The sequence below is a fragment of the Centrocercus urophasianus genome, unplaced genomic scaffold (assembly GCF_019232065.1).
Source record: "Centrocercus urophasianus isolate 14NV4802_14NV808 unplaced genomic scaffold, USGS_Curo_1.0 seq_10, whole genome shotgun sequence".
In the NCBI taxonomy this organism is placed as follows: Eukaryota; Metazoa; Chordata; class Aves; order Galliformes; family Phasianidae; genus Centrocercus; species Centrocercus urophasianus.
In genome coordinates this window covers 862344-879057 of record NW_024884142.1, presented here as the reverse complement: position 1 = coordinate 879057, position 16714 = coordinate 862344, and the positions used below count along the sequence as shown (strand labels likewise).

The following is a 16714-nucleotide window of genomic DNA, read 5'->3' as shown; positions in this document are numbered from 1 at the left end:
TCTTGTGAACTCCTTCCCAGTAAGCCTGCAGCTGCTCTTCTAAGTATAAATCCATGTCAAAGCTGCTTTTGCTATGTCTTTTCCTGGGAGGAGTTATCATCTTCATGTGATGCCTAACAAGGTTTAACCAATTACTGGACGTTTTTGTAGGAGTCTATTTTTAACTCTTTACTGCTGGGTGTATCTTTAAAAATAGCATTCTAATACCTTGACCTTCACTGAATGAAGGTCTTTGGTGAACAGTGGAGAGAGATCATATACTGTTAAACCTGAGCATTAAGCTACCGCCTGAAATAATGACCTAACACTTCTTTCAACCAGCCTTTGAAGGGTAAAAAGATTTAAATATATCCGAGAGCTACACAAAGCAGATTGCAATCTCCAGTGGACAGTACATTTCAGATATCTAAGACCTCAGTGGCTATGAAATGAAGGTAGAAAAAACGAAATTACATTCTGCTCTGCTAGTAATTATAGGAAGATGAAGAAAGGTGAAATAATAAAAAAAAAAAAAGACAAATGTTCTCGAAGAAGACATCTGATTAATGTTCATTTTAATGTTCATTTTACTGGATCAGATTTTGCAGCTGCAAAGAAACACTGATTTTGACTAATGTGAATAAATTATACCTGAGCAAAGAAGGTTTTCAGCTGATGGATGTAATAACTACAGCCAAAGGTTTAAGGCAACTATATGCATTCTGTATCTTTGGCTGAACTCTAGAATCACTGAATCCTTAAGGTTGGAAAAGACCTCTCAGATCATCTAATCCAACCATCTACCTACCACCAATAGTGCCCACAAATACTTTATATATTTTATAATACTTTATATATATACCTTAGGTATCTTTATATACCACCAATCAAAAGGAGATTTCTTGTTGGATCGCTGCTGGAAAATTTGTTGTAACGCCCTTTTTCAAAGTGTTGTTACTGAAGATGGTGAGTACCACTAGGGAACTCCCAAATTTATGTACAGTAATCATGCTGTATTGTCATTTACAGCCATTTCATTTTGTAGATGATTTCATGAGCATTTCATTCAAAATCAGAATATTTTATCTTCATCAAGGACAAGCCAGCAGTGATGACTGGAATAGGTAAAAATTATCCTGTTTCCTACCATAGAACATCTTTATATCCTGAACTAGAACTTTTCTGGAAAGTCTGAAGTCAATCAGTAGAAGGGCTTAGGAGACATGGAGTTACACTGTTCATTTGCAGCAAAGGCAATTCAGAGATCTGTGCCTACAGAGAACCTTTGTAACACAAATACAGTGAATTCAAGACAAGGCCAGCGGGAGCCAGGCTATGGGGACACAGAACCTTTGAAGAGTTTGCTCTGGCCTTTTGGTAAATTTCTAAGGCTTTGTGTTTCCTTGAGAGCTGCAGGGTTTGGGCATACCATGAGGCTTGTTCTCTAGCAATTGAGTTTGAACACTCGGCTCCATTGGCATAGCATTTGAGGATCCCAAGGAAAATTTCCTCCCCTGGTTCATTCTGTGGGTTTTTGAGTGGGAGAGAATAATGAGCAAAGAGAATCATTGAGTACCTCCACAAATGCAACACACAAGGAAAGTAATTTGAGATACGATGACATTTCAGAGTTCATCATTAAATAATTTTCTAAATAACAGAAGACTTGTAAAATATACAAAGGGAAAAAACTGGAGTGATACCACGGGGACAGAACTGAAATAGTGTACTCTGGATCGAATCAAGTTCCAGATGCAGACAGAAGACGAATGAAAGAGGAAAGAGATTTTGTTTGACACATTCCCATTTCAGATACAACTGGTAAGGGGGACGTTCCTTTCATTCCATCCATCTATTTCTCTGGAAATGGGTAAAACATTTTAATAATATTCCTGTGTCACCTTGGCACGCATAGATCTATATAATGTATGAAATAAAGTCTGGCAATTGAAAGCTGCCCTGGCAATACTTTAGTTTTCCTTTGAGACTCAAGAAAGCAGCAAGAAGAGTAATTTATTAGTAATCTGAGTCGTTCATTGAGCAGTCACAGCCTCTACACTGATACTGAGCTAGATTCTGATCCTATTCATGTAACTGTGCCTCTGATTAGCTTTGCTTTAACTAAGGTGTTCCAGCTGGTGGCACCTTTGAGTCTACGTCAGTGGTTGTTAGAAGTACCACACAAAGTCTAAGACTGAACGCAGTCCACTGATGGTGAGTTCATTAACAGTTATGTTAACAGCACAGAGCTGTTGAAGAGCAGGGTTAAGTTCCCATAGTTCACAATGAGTGTTGGAAAACCAAAACCAGCCCTCATAGTTGCAAAGGTTGTGATACTCTTTTTACAATTGTGATTTTATAGTGCTGTTTTCTCACACTGCTGTACCCATTATTCACCTCTCTCTCCTGGGAAACTCTGAATACCTTTTGTATTCAATATGAATCAGCTAATGAGATGCAGGCTCTTAAATATACTTCCTTGCCTATTTCCAGTCTAGGGCAAGATAGGTATCTAAGTATCTCTGTGGATCAGAGTTCAGTGCCTTGCTGGAAATGCTGAGACTTCAGACTTCATTTTCTCCTTTATTCATAGTAAAACAACTCCTTCTGGGCTAAATCTTGCTTCGAGTTAATTAAATTGATGTTAATATTCCTGGTGACTTCAAAGGAAGACAGATCCAGCTCAATATGTAATGAAAACATAACAGTAATAATTTTTCTAATAGTAATTTAACTCAAACGTATAAAATATCTAATGCTTTGTGATATTTCTACTTCAAAAACATTTCTATTTAAAGCTACCCACCATGATTTCACCAATTTAAGTTGATGTGTCATTGACTTCAATACTTTCAAGAAGCTTGAGTAATGTATTTATTTTTCCACATTGACATTTCTTTTCCTCGAGTTCTGATTCTAAAAAACAGTTATCTGTCACAAGCTGACTGGAACAGAATGTGAAAATGATGTGCAGTTAATAAAGATACAAAATACGTAATCCATCAGAGCAGATCTACTGATCACACGATGTAAATCAGCATCCTTCTGACAGAGCTATGCCTGGGTGCTGTTACTGCTCTCCAAATAGGATTTCAGCTGCTCTTTTTTTGCTAGCAAGGTACGTGTCAGGTAAAGTGGGAAAGAGTCAATGAGCTCTTTGTTATTTAAATAAATTTGTTCAAGCAAACTGTTCGTAAGCCTCCTTAATTTCAAAACATTATGTAAATTATTATTTAAAGTAAAGCCTTGAGCTTTTCTATGCAGGCTATATTCAACTAAGGAGAATCCAGGCATGGATGTTGCAGCTTCTTGTGTCTCAAGGTGAAGCTTTTGATCCATGGGGCTCGGGGAGGAGAACAAGAGCATTCTGGAAGGACACTTCATTCTAGCTCCTACCCAGACTGTTGGGCTCAACTTTTTTGTGCCTTTCACAATGCTAAAGCAAAATAGGTGAGGAATTAGGAAGGAAGGCACGTAGAGGGTACTTGTGCAAACACAATCACAGAGAATGAGATTCAGCTCACTTTTAATTGTGGGGATGGGATTCATCTCCCAAATTAATATGCTGAAGTTGAGGTATGTACATATAGCTGCCTACAGGAAGAACCCAAGCTCCCATGGGGCAAATGAGCTGGGCCTCACCTTTCTGACACAACTACTGGCATAAACAGCATGGTTGTCTAAGTCTGACCCTCTGCTTACTGACTCATTTAAAAATTATTAGTGAGAAATCGACCTTTTTAGGGCATGATTCATTCCACTCTAAGGTAACTAAAACAGACAAATGATTCTTGCTTTATCAGTCCAGCTGATGTACTTAGATAGGACGTGGTTATGGGCAGATGAATGCCAGGTAGGCATTACGTGCATGTCTGTTACAGCTAGCAAACTTATAAATGATCAGCCCACTGACAGCTCTTTCTAGAGCTGCATGCTTCCTACCCACACCTCGCCCAGTGCTGAATGCCCCTCTGCCTCACACCACTATCTGTATATGCCAGTCTCTTGTGCTTGCTGTACAAAGCAGCTACGAGTTTTTCCAAGGTGTTCTCAAAAATGAATATTTCTGAACTTAAGCAACGTTTATGTGGAATAGAATCTCAAGGAAAGTGATAGAAACTCCAGCACTTATGTTATTAAAATTAGAGTAGGAAGAAGAGTATGAAATGTTCTTTAGAAAACATTCCTGTCTTGGCAAAGAGAGGAAGGAATGATCTAATAGGTCTTTCCATCTGTAAGTCGGCATTCAGCTTCCAAATAGTGCCAGTCTTCTTCTTTCACAAGCATTACATTTATTTATTCTTAAGGAAATATCTATTAATATTTTCCATTGCACACAATGAAGCAAACAGAAGGTATATACTGGTCCTAGATGGATAATTTGCAAAGGCCACTTAGAATGTGTACTGGGAAAGCAATTTATGGTTGTATACCGTAGGATAGTACCCAGGACAGTAGGACTCTGATATAACCCTGTATCAAAACTGGTTCATTGACACTGCAGACCAAGTCAAACTCTTGGCAACATCTGCTTTGAAAAGTGCACTAGGAAGCAAATTTAATAAAGTGTATCAAAATTGGCTGCTTCTGAGTCAAATGGATTCCAGTATTTTTTCAAGCAGTTAAGCAGTGGTTGAGAATATTGATTGAGGGGGATCACCAGGTCTCTCTCAGAATCTCATTCTGCTTCAAGTATGCCATGCGTATGAAAATAACGCTTCCGATGGAATGTAACGTGAACAGCTTCACTGCTGCCTTCACTGGTAGAAGTGTTCTGCTTTACGGATGATGAAAGCCCATTTTCAGAAGGATGTGAACAAAGCTGCCTCCCAGCTGTATTTGGAAACCCTTGTAACAAATCACCTTTGGCTTGGTCTTCCCTAGAAAAGTTCCTGCTAGTTCTTCCTAGGACTCCCCTGTTTCTCCCCACCAATACAGACAAATAGGTCTGTGAGTGTTGTCGAATACAAGCATAATAACTAAAGAGTGCTAACATCCTGCTGCTGTCCATCTGTGCTGTTTGGACACAGGTCTATGGTAGATCTGGTGGGTCTACCTTTCTGCCTCCGGGTCTTTTCTTTATAACTTCAAATCACTTTGGTCTGGAGGTTCTAGAAACTCATTAAACAGCGTTATAATTTCACATGCAGAATGAAGGAAAACAAATAGAGCCTTAATTTTCTGAATCCATTATTCATCTCCCTTGATTCATTTATCTGGAGGACTGAGAATGCCAGTTAATTTCTTTTCCTCAGTTGTATTTTCCAGAATCATCAGAAGACTAATCAGGAGCTTGTAGCTAATATTTGCGGTCTGCTTGGTTTTCTCCTGTTGTTTGAACTGTTTCCAACACGTCTAGCCAGTGACATTTCCTCACAATGCAGAATAAATACCAAAACTATAGAGAAAAGAGTTTTACTGGGAGATAGCAGTAAATGTATTGCGTTGTAAATACAAAGATTCTCAGAGTGATCCCTCTGTCACTTCCATGGCGAGGAAATGACAGAGCTGGAATAATTGGCGTACTGTTTATAGATAGGATTCCAGTTCTGTTTTGTTCAGCGTGAAAGACAGACTTACATTTCTTTTTATCCCTTTTTATTTTTGTTATGAAAGATTGGATGAAAGAGAAATGTTAATCCCCCTGAGCTGTCTGCATGTGATATTGTTAATATGAGAAGTTTTATCTGTGAGAGCACACCGCATGACCCTGGGTTTAGTCTTTGGGCCCCAAGCCGTTACATTTATTTATTATAAAAGAGGACCTCTGCTCTTCAACTGTTTGCAATCTAAACAGACGAGGCAGAATTATCATCCTCATTACATAGGGGTAATACCATGGCACAGAGCAATTTGGAGTAGAACTTCAGTTCAGCAAGCTGGCTTCCAAATGGCAGGCAGTGAAGCACATCCATGCAACAATCTACATAGTGCTAATTGGCCGGATGGATGCTGCTGTTTCAGATTTATATGGCATGTGAAATGCCCACTACTTTTTACACGTACCATTGTACATTGCCCAGTAGGCATATTAGCCAGTTTGGAGTATTATGCATTGCAAACATAAGCAAAGTGATTTAGTGATGCACTCAGTCTGTTCCAGAGCTGTGAGTTGTAATTGCATTTCTTCAGCCTAAGATTAACACTGTGCAGTTCACCTCACTACCATTGCTCTTCTTCCTTCTCTTCCTCATTCTATGGGAAGAATATTACAGGCTCATAGGGCAGTTGAAGGGAAGGGAGGCCATATGGTGCAACTGCTTGGTGCACCAGCTATTCCCAAGGTTTGGTCAGGTTCCCCAAAGCTTTGTATGGTAACTCACCTTGTGACGAGTTCCCTTGTGTTGGAACTTCCCTTGTGACTTATGTCCATTGCCTCTCGCACTTCTGCTATGCACCTCCACCCCTATGAGGGAACTGCAGACAGCAGTGGAGGTCCTTCCCTAGCTTTGTCTTATGCAGAACAACCCCAGATCCTCATCCCCTCTACATCCTCCAGCCCTATCCATGCTGGGAACCCTTTTCTGAACTGGCTCTACCATGTCAGGGTGTTTTACTGGGGAGACAGTAGCTTGGGAAAGAGTGAGTTCAGTTCCAGACATTCATTTAACCCAACATTTTTTGGAAGTGGTAAATTACATTAATCTCTTCTCTCTCTTAAGTCCTGAGTTGTGGAATATTTGCCTCCATTTCTAAGCACAAACCATCAAATTCATCGCTCTAGAAACCAATGTGTCTAGCTTTTAGTGGTGTGAATCCTGATGAGCCGCAGCTCTTCCCTGTGCATAGCCAAGGTGACTTCACCTCGGCCTTTGAAGATCAAGACAAGACCATGACTGCCATGAAAGCACCGTGAGATCTTCTCCAAGGATGCTGGTGTTTGTTGTCTGTTTGTTGTTTCTTTTGCTTGTGACATCTATGAATTTGTATGCTTGCAGGATTTACGCTTTCCATTTACGGGCAATTTAGTGCTTTGGCCCTCTGTGCGCATATGGAATCGATCACCCATGATTTGTAGAGCCTTTGTAGATTTTAAAAACAGTGAAGAATGGGATTTTACAATATAGACACGATGAAGTAAACGATGGGTGAAACTAAAACACTCTGAAATTCTAAAAACTGATTGTTTTCCTAGAAGTGGAAATGCAGTTTCTAACAGACAAGCTGCAGGGGTTTAAGATAAAGAAAATGAAATATTCTGCTGTTAAACTCTGAGATTTGGAGTTTCTGAAAAAAACCTCACAATGACTGTGACCACTTTGTGACCACTGAGGAAGGTTAGAAGTTGGAGTCACATGGTTCCATCATCATATCTGGGAAGGAGCTTTCCTAGGCTTTTCCAGGCTGCTGTTTTTGTTGCCAGGATAGAAAGATGCATCGTGAGAATGCGAACTCTACAGAAGGTGAGCTCTGCAGAACCTCGAAAGCTGAAACTAGTGGACTTTATACTTGAGGCACAAAGCTCCTAACAGAGGAGGAGGCGGGCGTCATGCAGTAGCTTTGAAAGAGTGTTCTTTAAAACATTAATCTCCTACTTCTCCAATTTGGTTTTAGTCATTCTCTTGGTCATTCAAAGACTTTCCCTTTTGGCCCTGTTGTTTATTTTACCTCTCCTCCAATCCTCTGCCAATCCTAAACCATTTTCCCTTGTATTTCAGAGGCTTTCCTGAAGATATGGGACATTCCTTGCTTCAGCTTTCTCTTCAAAGGTCTTCATCTTCTGTGCAGTTGTTAACACCAGTATCTTTGAGGACCTCAACATCACTGGTGAGTACAATAAGGTGAGAAACAACAACACTGTCTGTTGTTCAATATCTGTGATAATGAATATTTTAAAATATATGCTTAGAATCATAGAATGACAGACGATGGAAGGAACCTTAAAGTCCATCAAGTTCCAGTGCTTTGCCATGGGATGGCTGCCATCCACCAGCGCAGGATGTCCAGGGCCCCATCCAACCTGGCCTTTGTTTACTCAAAGCAGACAGGACTGCAAACAGAACTATTTATTTTGAGTGCGTGGGAACTGCAAGGTTCACATACACAATAGTTTACCAGGAAACAGTCTTTTCCATTTACCTCAAGTACATCTAACAAAGCTGTGAGGGGTCTGGAGCACAAGTCTTATGGGGAGCAGCTGAGGGAACTGGAATTGTTCAGTCTGGAGCAGAGGAGGCTCAGGAGAGACCTCACTGCTCTCTAAAACAACTGAAAGGAGGTTGTGGCAAGGTGGGGGTTGGCCCCTGTTCCTGGGTAACAGCGATAGGCCTCAAGTTGCGCTGGAGGAGGTTCAGTTTAGATATAAGGAAACATTTATTCTCAAATTGGTGAGATATTGGAGTGGGCTGCTCAGGGAGGTCGTGGATCACCGTCCCTGGAGGTGTTCAAGAACAACGGAGATGTGGCAGTGCAGGCAGCCCCAGGCCCAGGATGATGGTTGGACTAGATGACCTTGGTGGTCCGTCCAACCTTAATGATTCTACGATTCTCCAATCCACCAGAAGCAGCTGCAGCCTCTTGCACAGGCAAATGTACTTGCGATCTCACATCATGGGAGCACCTACGGAACACACACACACATTTTCTTCTTTAAAGCTGAGGGCGGTGCCTGAGGGCGGGGGTGCCGCTGCCCTCCCCGCGCTGAACAGCACAGCACAGCACAGCATAGCACAGCACAGCACAGCACAGCACAGCACAGCATAGCACAGCATAGCACAGCATAGCACAGCACAGCACAGCACAGCATAGCACAGCACAGCACAGCATAGCACAGCACAGTATAGCATAGCATAGCACAGCATAGCATTGCACCTCGCCGCACTGCACAGCAGCCCCGCGCCCCCCGGGATCTGCGGGTGGGGGCGGGCGGCCCCCCTCCCCTCCCCTGCCTCCCCGCCCCTGCCCTGCATTGGCTGCGGGCGGCTGACGGGCAGCAGGGGAGGCCCCAGTCAGCCGGCCGCGGAGGGGCATGCCTGCACTGGGGGTCCGGCTGTGCCGAACCGAGCCGTGCCCAGGGCTGCCGAGCGGAGCTCAGCGCCGAGATGGGAGTGGAGATCGAGACCATCTCTCCGGGAGACGGTACGTGCCGCAACGGGGAACGGGCGGAGGGCAGACCTGCGGGGCGGGGGGCGGCGGTGCCCGGCTGTGGGGGCTCCCGTCGGGCGGAGCTCCGGCACCGGGAGGCAGCCGTGCCCGGAGCGCCGGGTTGCGGGGGGGGGGGGGGGGGCGGCGAGGGGATTTTCTTCTGGCATCCGCCGACAGCTGCACGATGCCGAGCTGTGGCGGTAACTGGGGCTCGTGAGGCCGGCACCGCCCCGCCTCAAACTTTGCCCGGCGCTCTGCCGGCTCTCCCGGGGGCGGGCGGCCATTTGGGGCAGCATCCATCCCTCCTCCGGAGCCGGTACCCGGCTGGGAGCGGCATCGCCCTTGCAGAGCCGCGCTCAGGCTGCTCTGTCGTTTCCTAGCTCTGCTTTTTGTTATTTCTACGAGACCGCAGCCCCTAAGGTGCCACCATCCCCATCCGTCTCAAGCCCACATTCACCCTCGGCTCGACGCAATTCGCTGAAGTCCGTCCCGGTGTAACTTTCTCGGCCCGTTCTCGCTGCTTCCTCCATGTGTGCCTTTAAACTGCCCTCTCATTCCGTGCTCTTATCTCTGGATGGGCGCACAGGTGTGAGATCTGAACGCCGTGTGGGCACCGTGGGGCTCCGAGTGCAGCACTACGTGTGAGCTCTTACATCTTTGGAAACCGGCTGCTATCCCAAATAAGGAGATATTGAACATTTCTCTCGGTTGTCTGTTGCACTACAGCTGGAGGGGCTGCAGATGCATGCAGGCTGCTGCTCAGGGTGTTCGATGATGCTCGGGAGCACCATCTTCTCCACTGCGTGATACGGCTCTCTGCGTTGGCCTGTTCCCCTGCTACTTGCTTAGTGGTTTGGGCACACGAGTCCTGAATGCACAGCTTGTGTTGTTAGCTGATGTACACAATATTTTGCATAACTTGCTCTCATGTTAAGACAGACTGAGGAGGCCAAAGAACCAAGTAAGATACGAACAAGCCTTAGTTTCTATTTGAATCCCTATTTTCTAGCTTTATGACAATGTTCATTAATCATTTGTCTCATTTATACTTCCTAAGTTCTTGAGTCTCCCCTTGCTGGCCCTCCCCTGGCCAGCACTGCTTTTGAGATTAAGGTTAGCTGAGCCAGTGTGCAGACAGCACCTCTATGAGCCCAGCAGTTCTTCCCCCAGCCTGCAGTACTTGGAGCAGGTAACATGAAAACAGTAATTCCATTTTTCATTAAGGAAATGAGGCAAACCTTCTTTTCCTTTTGGGATGAATGTTTTAGGGGGAGCTGCCAGGCTCACATAAGGATTCAGCATCTCCCTGCTCTACCATAGCGCAATACTACAACATTAACATTAGCGACTGAAGGAGCTGGGGCTGTTCAGTCTGGGGAAAAGGAGGCTGAGGGGAGACCTGATTGCTCTCTTCCAATATCTGAAAGGTGCTTACAGCAGAGCAGGGCTGGTCTCTTCTCACTGGTGACAGGATGAGGGGAAATGGCCTCAAGTTGTGCCAGGGTCAGTTTAGGTTGGATATCAGGAAGCACTTCTTTACAGAAAGGGCTGTTAAGCACTGCAATAGGCTGCCCAGGGAATACAGATGGATTTTTTTTTTAAATTTATTTTATTTTATTTTTTTTTACAATGTCAAACTAAGGCTTTATTTGAAAAAATAATGACAAAGACATTCTGAGAATTTTCAAGTTGCAATCCACGAAGTTTTGACAGTCTTTTTGCATGTTGGGAATGTAAATGCATACTATGCGCACACAGATACAGGGAAAGTTAACTTAGTGTGAGTAAAACAAGATTTGGTCTAACAGCTTAGCCAAGCTGGAACGTTCTGCCCATACCCTACCAGTTCCTGCCCCTTGTATCAGTGGTTTGGTAAGACACAAATCTCACTCCGGCATTTTCTTCTTGAAATACACACCTGTGTAGTTACAGGGATCAAAGATAAAATGTACAATAACCTGTTATCACTTTAACAGGACGGACGTTCCCAAAGAAGGGGCAGACATGTGTGGTGCACTACACAGGTAAGGCATGTTCTGGTTTTTGTGTCCGTGCCAGCTGAGTTATGCCCAGGAGCGTTGGATCAGTTCAGTCGTGGCTGTTGGATTCTTTGCTTTGTGCTGCCATTCATAATCGATTTAATTGTGTTGTGATGGATTTCCTGAAGGTTTGACTTGTAGTTCAGGCTGCAATATCTAGATAGTGTGCTAGTGAATTTGTCAGGAGTGGTGTTTAGTGGGGACAAGTTGACAGATGAATCTGCAGACCCGATTCTTTAAGTCATTCCACCAGCAAATGAAATCAAGCATGAAGCAGTGCAAATGCCAGCTTTGTATTTTTTCCAGTCTCTGATCTTGATACAGACAATTAACGATTGTTTATATCTTAAAAGAATCTGTGTATTGGCAGTGGAACTCATTGCAGTCTGAAGAGATCAATTCAAGGGCTGGTTAACACCTGCTTTATGGGCACGTGTGGATCTTAAGCGGTGAGTTAGCTGATGGAGCTGCTTATGCTGCACCTTTGCACAGAGGAAAAATGTCCTTTAAATCAGTTTGCAATGTTGTCTTTATGTCAATTATGTCAATGTTTTTAGTTACGTAAATCGTCCAAAAAAGACTTCTGCAGCCTGAGCCCTGAGTTGTGGTGTTCACATCGAGAGCTGCCATTTCATGAGGTCTTTTCCTTGGAATGCAAAACATCGCTATTTTCACTGGATATAATTAATGAAGTTATGTATATTTATATATAAATATACAACGTTTATATTTCCGAGACGCTTTTTAACATAGTTTCAATAATCTCTCTCCTCAGAGTGAGCACAGTTAGCACACCAGCTTAGGATATGAGGAGTCAGGGTTTGCTCTTGTATGCACTTATATATTCAGAGTAATTTTATGTAGGGTTTCTAATGTGAATTAGAATAGTGGGGAAGTTGAACACATGGATCTCCCATGCCAGTCTCAGCTCTTGCAGACATTTCCCTGCACTTTAGATCTGAGAATAGGTGTTTTGAAACTATTTTTGTGAAGGTGCTGAAAGATACGTTTCTGTTCCAGCCCCAAATTCAGAAGTTTTCCTGAAACAAAATTGTCACCTCCCACCTCCAGTTGGATTTAGACATGTGAATGTCAGAGGTGAAAGAGGCAAAGAATGCAGAGGTGGCAGTGTGTAGAGGTGGTGGCAATGGTCTCTGGCAGCCACAGAGTGCAGTTCTGCTGGGTAACTTCAGAGGGAGTGCAAGCAATGAATGTGGGAAGAGAACAAGGTGCTGCATGCTGCTCATGGCGTTAGACAGATGTTTTAGTTGAGGCTTTCAGAAGTTGGCTTTTGACACAGAAGACTTTATGAAAACTCATTAAATCAATCCCCAGACTAAACTGTGCTTCCTCCAAGTATGTTGCTCTTGGTGCTGTGCTCTCTAACTCCCAGATTAGAACAATGTCAGATGAAACTCACAGTCTCACTTTCAATGCTGTAATGCTGTTCAAGCTGTCTTTGGTAGCAGTATCTTTAAAGGGAACCCGTAAATAATGTATAAGGTGCTTCCTTCCAATGGACTGCAAAATATTAGGCCTCTTCTTGGATGTAACTAGAGATAGGATGAGAGACGATGGCCTCAAGTTGTGCCAGGGGAGGTTCATGTTGGATGTTAGGAAAAATTTGTTCTCATGAAGAGTGGTGATGCAGTGGCACAGCTGCACAGGAGGTAGTGGGGTCACCAAACCTGGAGGCGGTCCAGAACTGTGGGGATGTGGCACTGAGGGACACAGTGGGCACGGTGGGGTGGGTTGGGGTTGGACTTGAGGATCTTAGAGGTCTTTTCCAGCCTTCGTGATTCTCTGATTCCATGTGGGAAAATATGAAATATAAATGTTAAGTTTTAATTAAAATGACTTTATCTGAATGCGACGTGACTTTGTACAGTTGTCCAGGTATGTCTGGGATTCATCTTGAAATGATCTGTCTTATTTGTGTGATCTCATTAGGCACCCTGGTCCTTCATGTTTATCCTCAGCACATTCGTAGCAGTTCTGTTTTTTTACCAGGCAGGTAGCAAAGTTCCAGAGCAAAGTTCTGGAGAGATATCCAGAAAAACAGCAGCAAAGGGGCACAGGAGCCATGGGCAAGAGGGTGACAGACTGGTTCAGGCACTTGTGAGAGAGCTGGAGGAGTTGTACTGCATTCCATAGGATTCGTTCTGTACTTCTTTTAGCCCTTGATTTTCCCACAGAGTGGTGCATCATTTTGACAACTTGGTTGGTCACATATCTTCTTGCTTTGCCCCTCACCGTTCCCATACCAGTGCATATATTACAGTGATGCAGCTCCTTGGCATGCAGTTGGTTCCTTGCTTCCCTGAAAGGTTATTTTATTTTGAGCAGACTTAAGAAAGAACATTGTCTGTTTGCTAGTTATTCATGCTTTGAGAATTCCCAGCAAGGAGACCAAGAGGGGGCTTAAGTTATGAATTTCCAATGAGAAATGCTCCCTTCCTTGAAGCATTCCAGGCCAGGCTGGATGGGGCTGCGAGCGAATTGGTCTAGACGGAGGTGACCCTGCCTACAGCAGGGGCTTGGAAGGAGATGGTCTTAAAGGTCCCTTCCAACCCAAACCATTCTGTGATTCTATGAGAGTCGAATAAGAAAGTGGGCTGTGGGCTCTATTTTGCCTTACTTCCTCATCTTGCCTTCCCTCGAGTCCCATAGATGCCCGTTTCCCATGGCATGAGGAGTGTTGGCAGAGAGAGCGTGGGCAGGAGCAGACTACTGCTGCAAGAGTGAAAGGCCTGTGGGTTGATTCCAAAACACATCTGGGATAAAGGGTTTTAGGAGCAAGCTGTCTCTGTGAGTTTTCCTGACAATCCATCTGCAGCAGGTGAGAGGCTGAGCATCCCAGTGCTTTGCAGCAAATGTCCAGAGAGGACCACAGTCTGCTATCCTCCATTTTGGCAGAGCTTCAGAGTCCTGGCTGGTCACCTTCTGTATTGTTTGATTCGTGCACCTTCAAGGTAGAGATTCAACAAGGGAGATTCTAGTCTGACAGCCTGAGAAGGAGGAAGTGAGAACTGGAATCTCCTCCAGATGAGGGAGAACTATGAGTTTTTACACTTCTGCCAGCGCTTCAGCTATCAGGCTGTTACATGCAGCAGCTTTGCCTCTTTCTCTCCTTTTCCAATTAGATGCATAACCCCAGAAGCAGGCATTGTGCTCTGACTCACATTCTGATGCCTCAATGAACAAGACTAAGTTCCAGTGGCAGCAGGAGGTAAGGTGCGACTTCATTAGGGAAGAGATTAGGGAACATCTCTTCTAATATTTAAGCAAATATTTTTTTTTCTTCCTCCCCTAGGAGTAACTCCTGGCTGTGTTCAATTAGAGCAGGATTTTTGGATTACCCTTCAGGAGTACCTAATTGCCCTTCCATAAGGCGCCTTACAGCCTAACTTGGTACTGTAAATCACCAGCTAATTTTTCAGCTTGGCACAGCCTTAGTTAAGAACACAAATAGATTATTAGATAGGAAGACTGAGAGAGCATATGAAACCTGGTCCTGATCTTTTTCCGTGACAAGAATATGATCAGATCCCCATATCTTTGTTAAGAAATATAGTTAACAGAACCACTTTTTCTGATCATCCAGCATCAACGTTGTCTGAAAAGCAACCTGACACAGCAAAGTAATGAGATTAGTGGATATGGCAGTGAGTTGGCACCGAAATGCACTTCCAGCAGCGATGGTTTATGTCATGCTTTTGTCATAGATTTCCTTGAGCAAGCTTCTGAAAGCTTTTGGCAGTCTGCTCACTCCTTCTGTTTTCTGTCTTCAAAGTGATGGCCATACTTTGTCTGCCTTGTGCAGATAGATTGCCAGCAATTTGGGGTATGGGCTGCCTCCATCCCCGTGCCTAATGTAATGGCCTCCTAATCTTGATTGGGTCTTCGGGTTATGTTGCGGCAGTGATAGCACTGCCAGTAAACAAATTACAGTATCATTAGTCCTGGAGTGTATCAACAGAGCCGAGCCATTTGCTGTAGTTTTCTTTCCTGTTATTTTTAAATTTGTTGACTCTGGGAGGAGGAATCAGCAGTGCTGAATTTTCGAAGGTTGGTGAAGATGATGCAGCCTGTGGCTTTTGCTGAGAAACAGCCCTGAAAGTGACAGAATCTTTGCTGAGCTGCTGAGTGCTCTGACTATGTGGTCAAACCTTCATCCTGGGAAGGTGATTTCTGGCCTTCCTGTTCTTGGTGGTATCCCCTCAAATAAGATTTGTGTGCATAGCTCCTCACCTGCAACTTTTCAATCATTATTCATAGAATCATAGACTGGCCTGGGTTGCAAAGGCCCACAGTGCTCATCCAGTTCCAACCCCCTGCTGTGTGCAGGTCACCAACCAGCAGACCAGGCTGCCCAGAGCCACATCCAGCCTGGCCTTGAATGCCTGCAGGGATGGGGCATCCACAGCCTCCTTGGGCAACCTGTTCCAGTGCCTCACCACCCTCTGGGGGAAAAACTTCCTTCTAATATCTAACCTAAACCTCCCTTGTCTCAGTTTGAAAACATTCCCCCTTGTCCTATCACCATCCACCCTCATAAACAGCTGTTCTCCTTCCTGAGCTGACATTCTCTGGTAGTCTGTAGTAAAGGTGAATTCATGACCTTGTCATTGTCCTCCTAGCCCACATGTACCTCTGTGGTAATACAATTACCCTCTTAAAGAAGAAACTGGATGTTCAGCATCTGTAGTGTGCTGCAACAGATTTCGTGGAGTAAGACCATCAAGGCATATTAAATCCTTAATTATTAAACCAAACTTCTATAAAAGAAGGTTTTCCTTGGACTTCTTAGGTCCAGGCAATGACCACAAAATTACATAAATACTAAGAAATTGATTTATGTTATTCTCTATTCGAGTGTTAGAATACTACTTCGTTTATTTCAGATATGCTGTACAGATGGATTCTGTCTTAGGAAGCAGAACAAAAGATGACTTGTTCTTTTCCTAACCATCTGGGGACAGACTCGGATCATCTTCTTTTTTCCATGTGTTACCAAATTGCTTTGTGTTATTTATTTTTGTTTCTTCAGCTTTGCCAGTGCTGCGATGCTGTGTTATGCTTGCATCCGTGTAGTAGAAAGCCTTTTCTTTTTAATACCTTTTTTAATAACAAAAGCAGACTACATAGATTTATAGAACATGCCTGATTTACTGTGATGTGAAATGCATCTTCATTTAACTCGGTACAAACATAATGCAATTCCTTTGCAATAACACTTGCCAAAAAGAAAAAAGATCTGCCTATATTTCCTGGATCGAAATCAACCCAGTGTAAAGCGTATGCAGTAATAGCCAGACATTTGCCAAAATGCTCTCCAAGAGACTGATGTAAATCCAGAATAACACCACAGAGTGTCATATACTTGTCTATGCACCTAAGTATCTGTATGGCTGGTGTACACCAGCTTAGTGTGGGAGTGCTTTGTGCCAGGTGAGCACAGGGCTGTGCATGGTCCCATGTTCTGAAAAATCCCTGCGACTTCCATGAGACCCAGAGAGATCTGTGAGGAAATGACAGAAGAAATTCAATCAAAATTATGTGCCTCCAGAAAAACTGGCTTGGTGATTTTGGAAGAGAATAATGAACAACAA

At 43.8% G+C, this 16714-nt stretch overlaps 1 protein-coding gene across 1 annotated transcript in view; it reads left to right on the top strand.

Moving 5' to 3' along the window:
• Positions 1–8943: 8943 nt before the first annotated feature.
• FKBP1B (FKBP prolyl isomerase 1B) overlaps positions 8944–16714 on the top strand; it is a 44830-nt gene continuing 37059 nt past the window's right edge. Inside the window, exons 1-2 of the mRNA XM_042817713.1 lie at positions 8944–9057; positions 11040–11087. Of these exons, the coding sequence (XP_042673647.1) occupies positions 9021–9057; positions 11040–11087 (85 nt within the window). The 5' untranslated portion in view covers positions 8944–9020. The remainder of the gene's footprint in view (positions 9058–11039; positions 11088–16714) is intronic.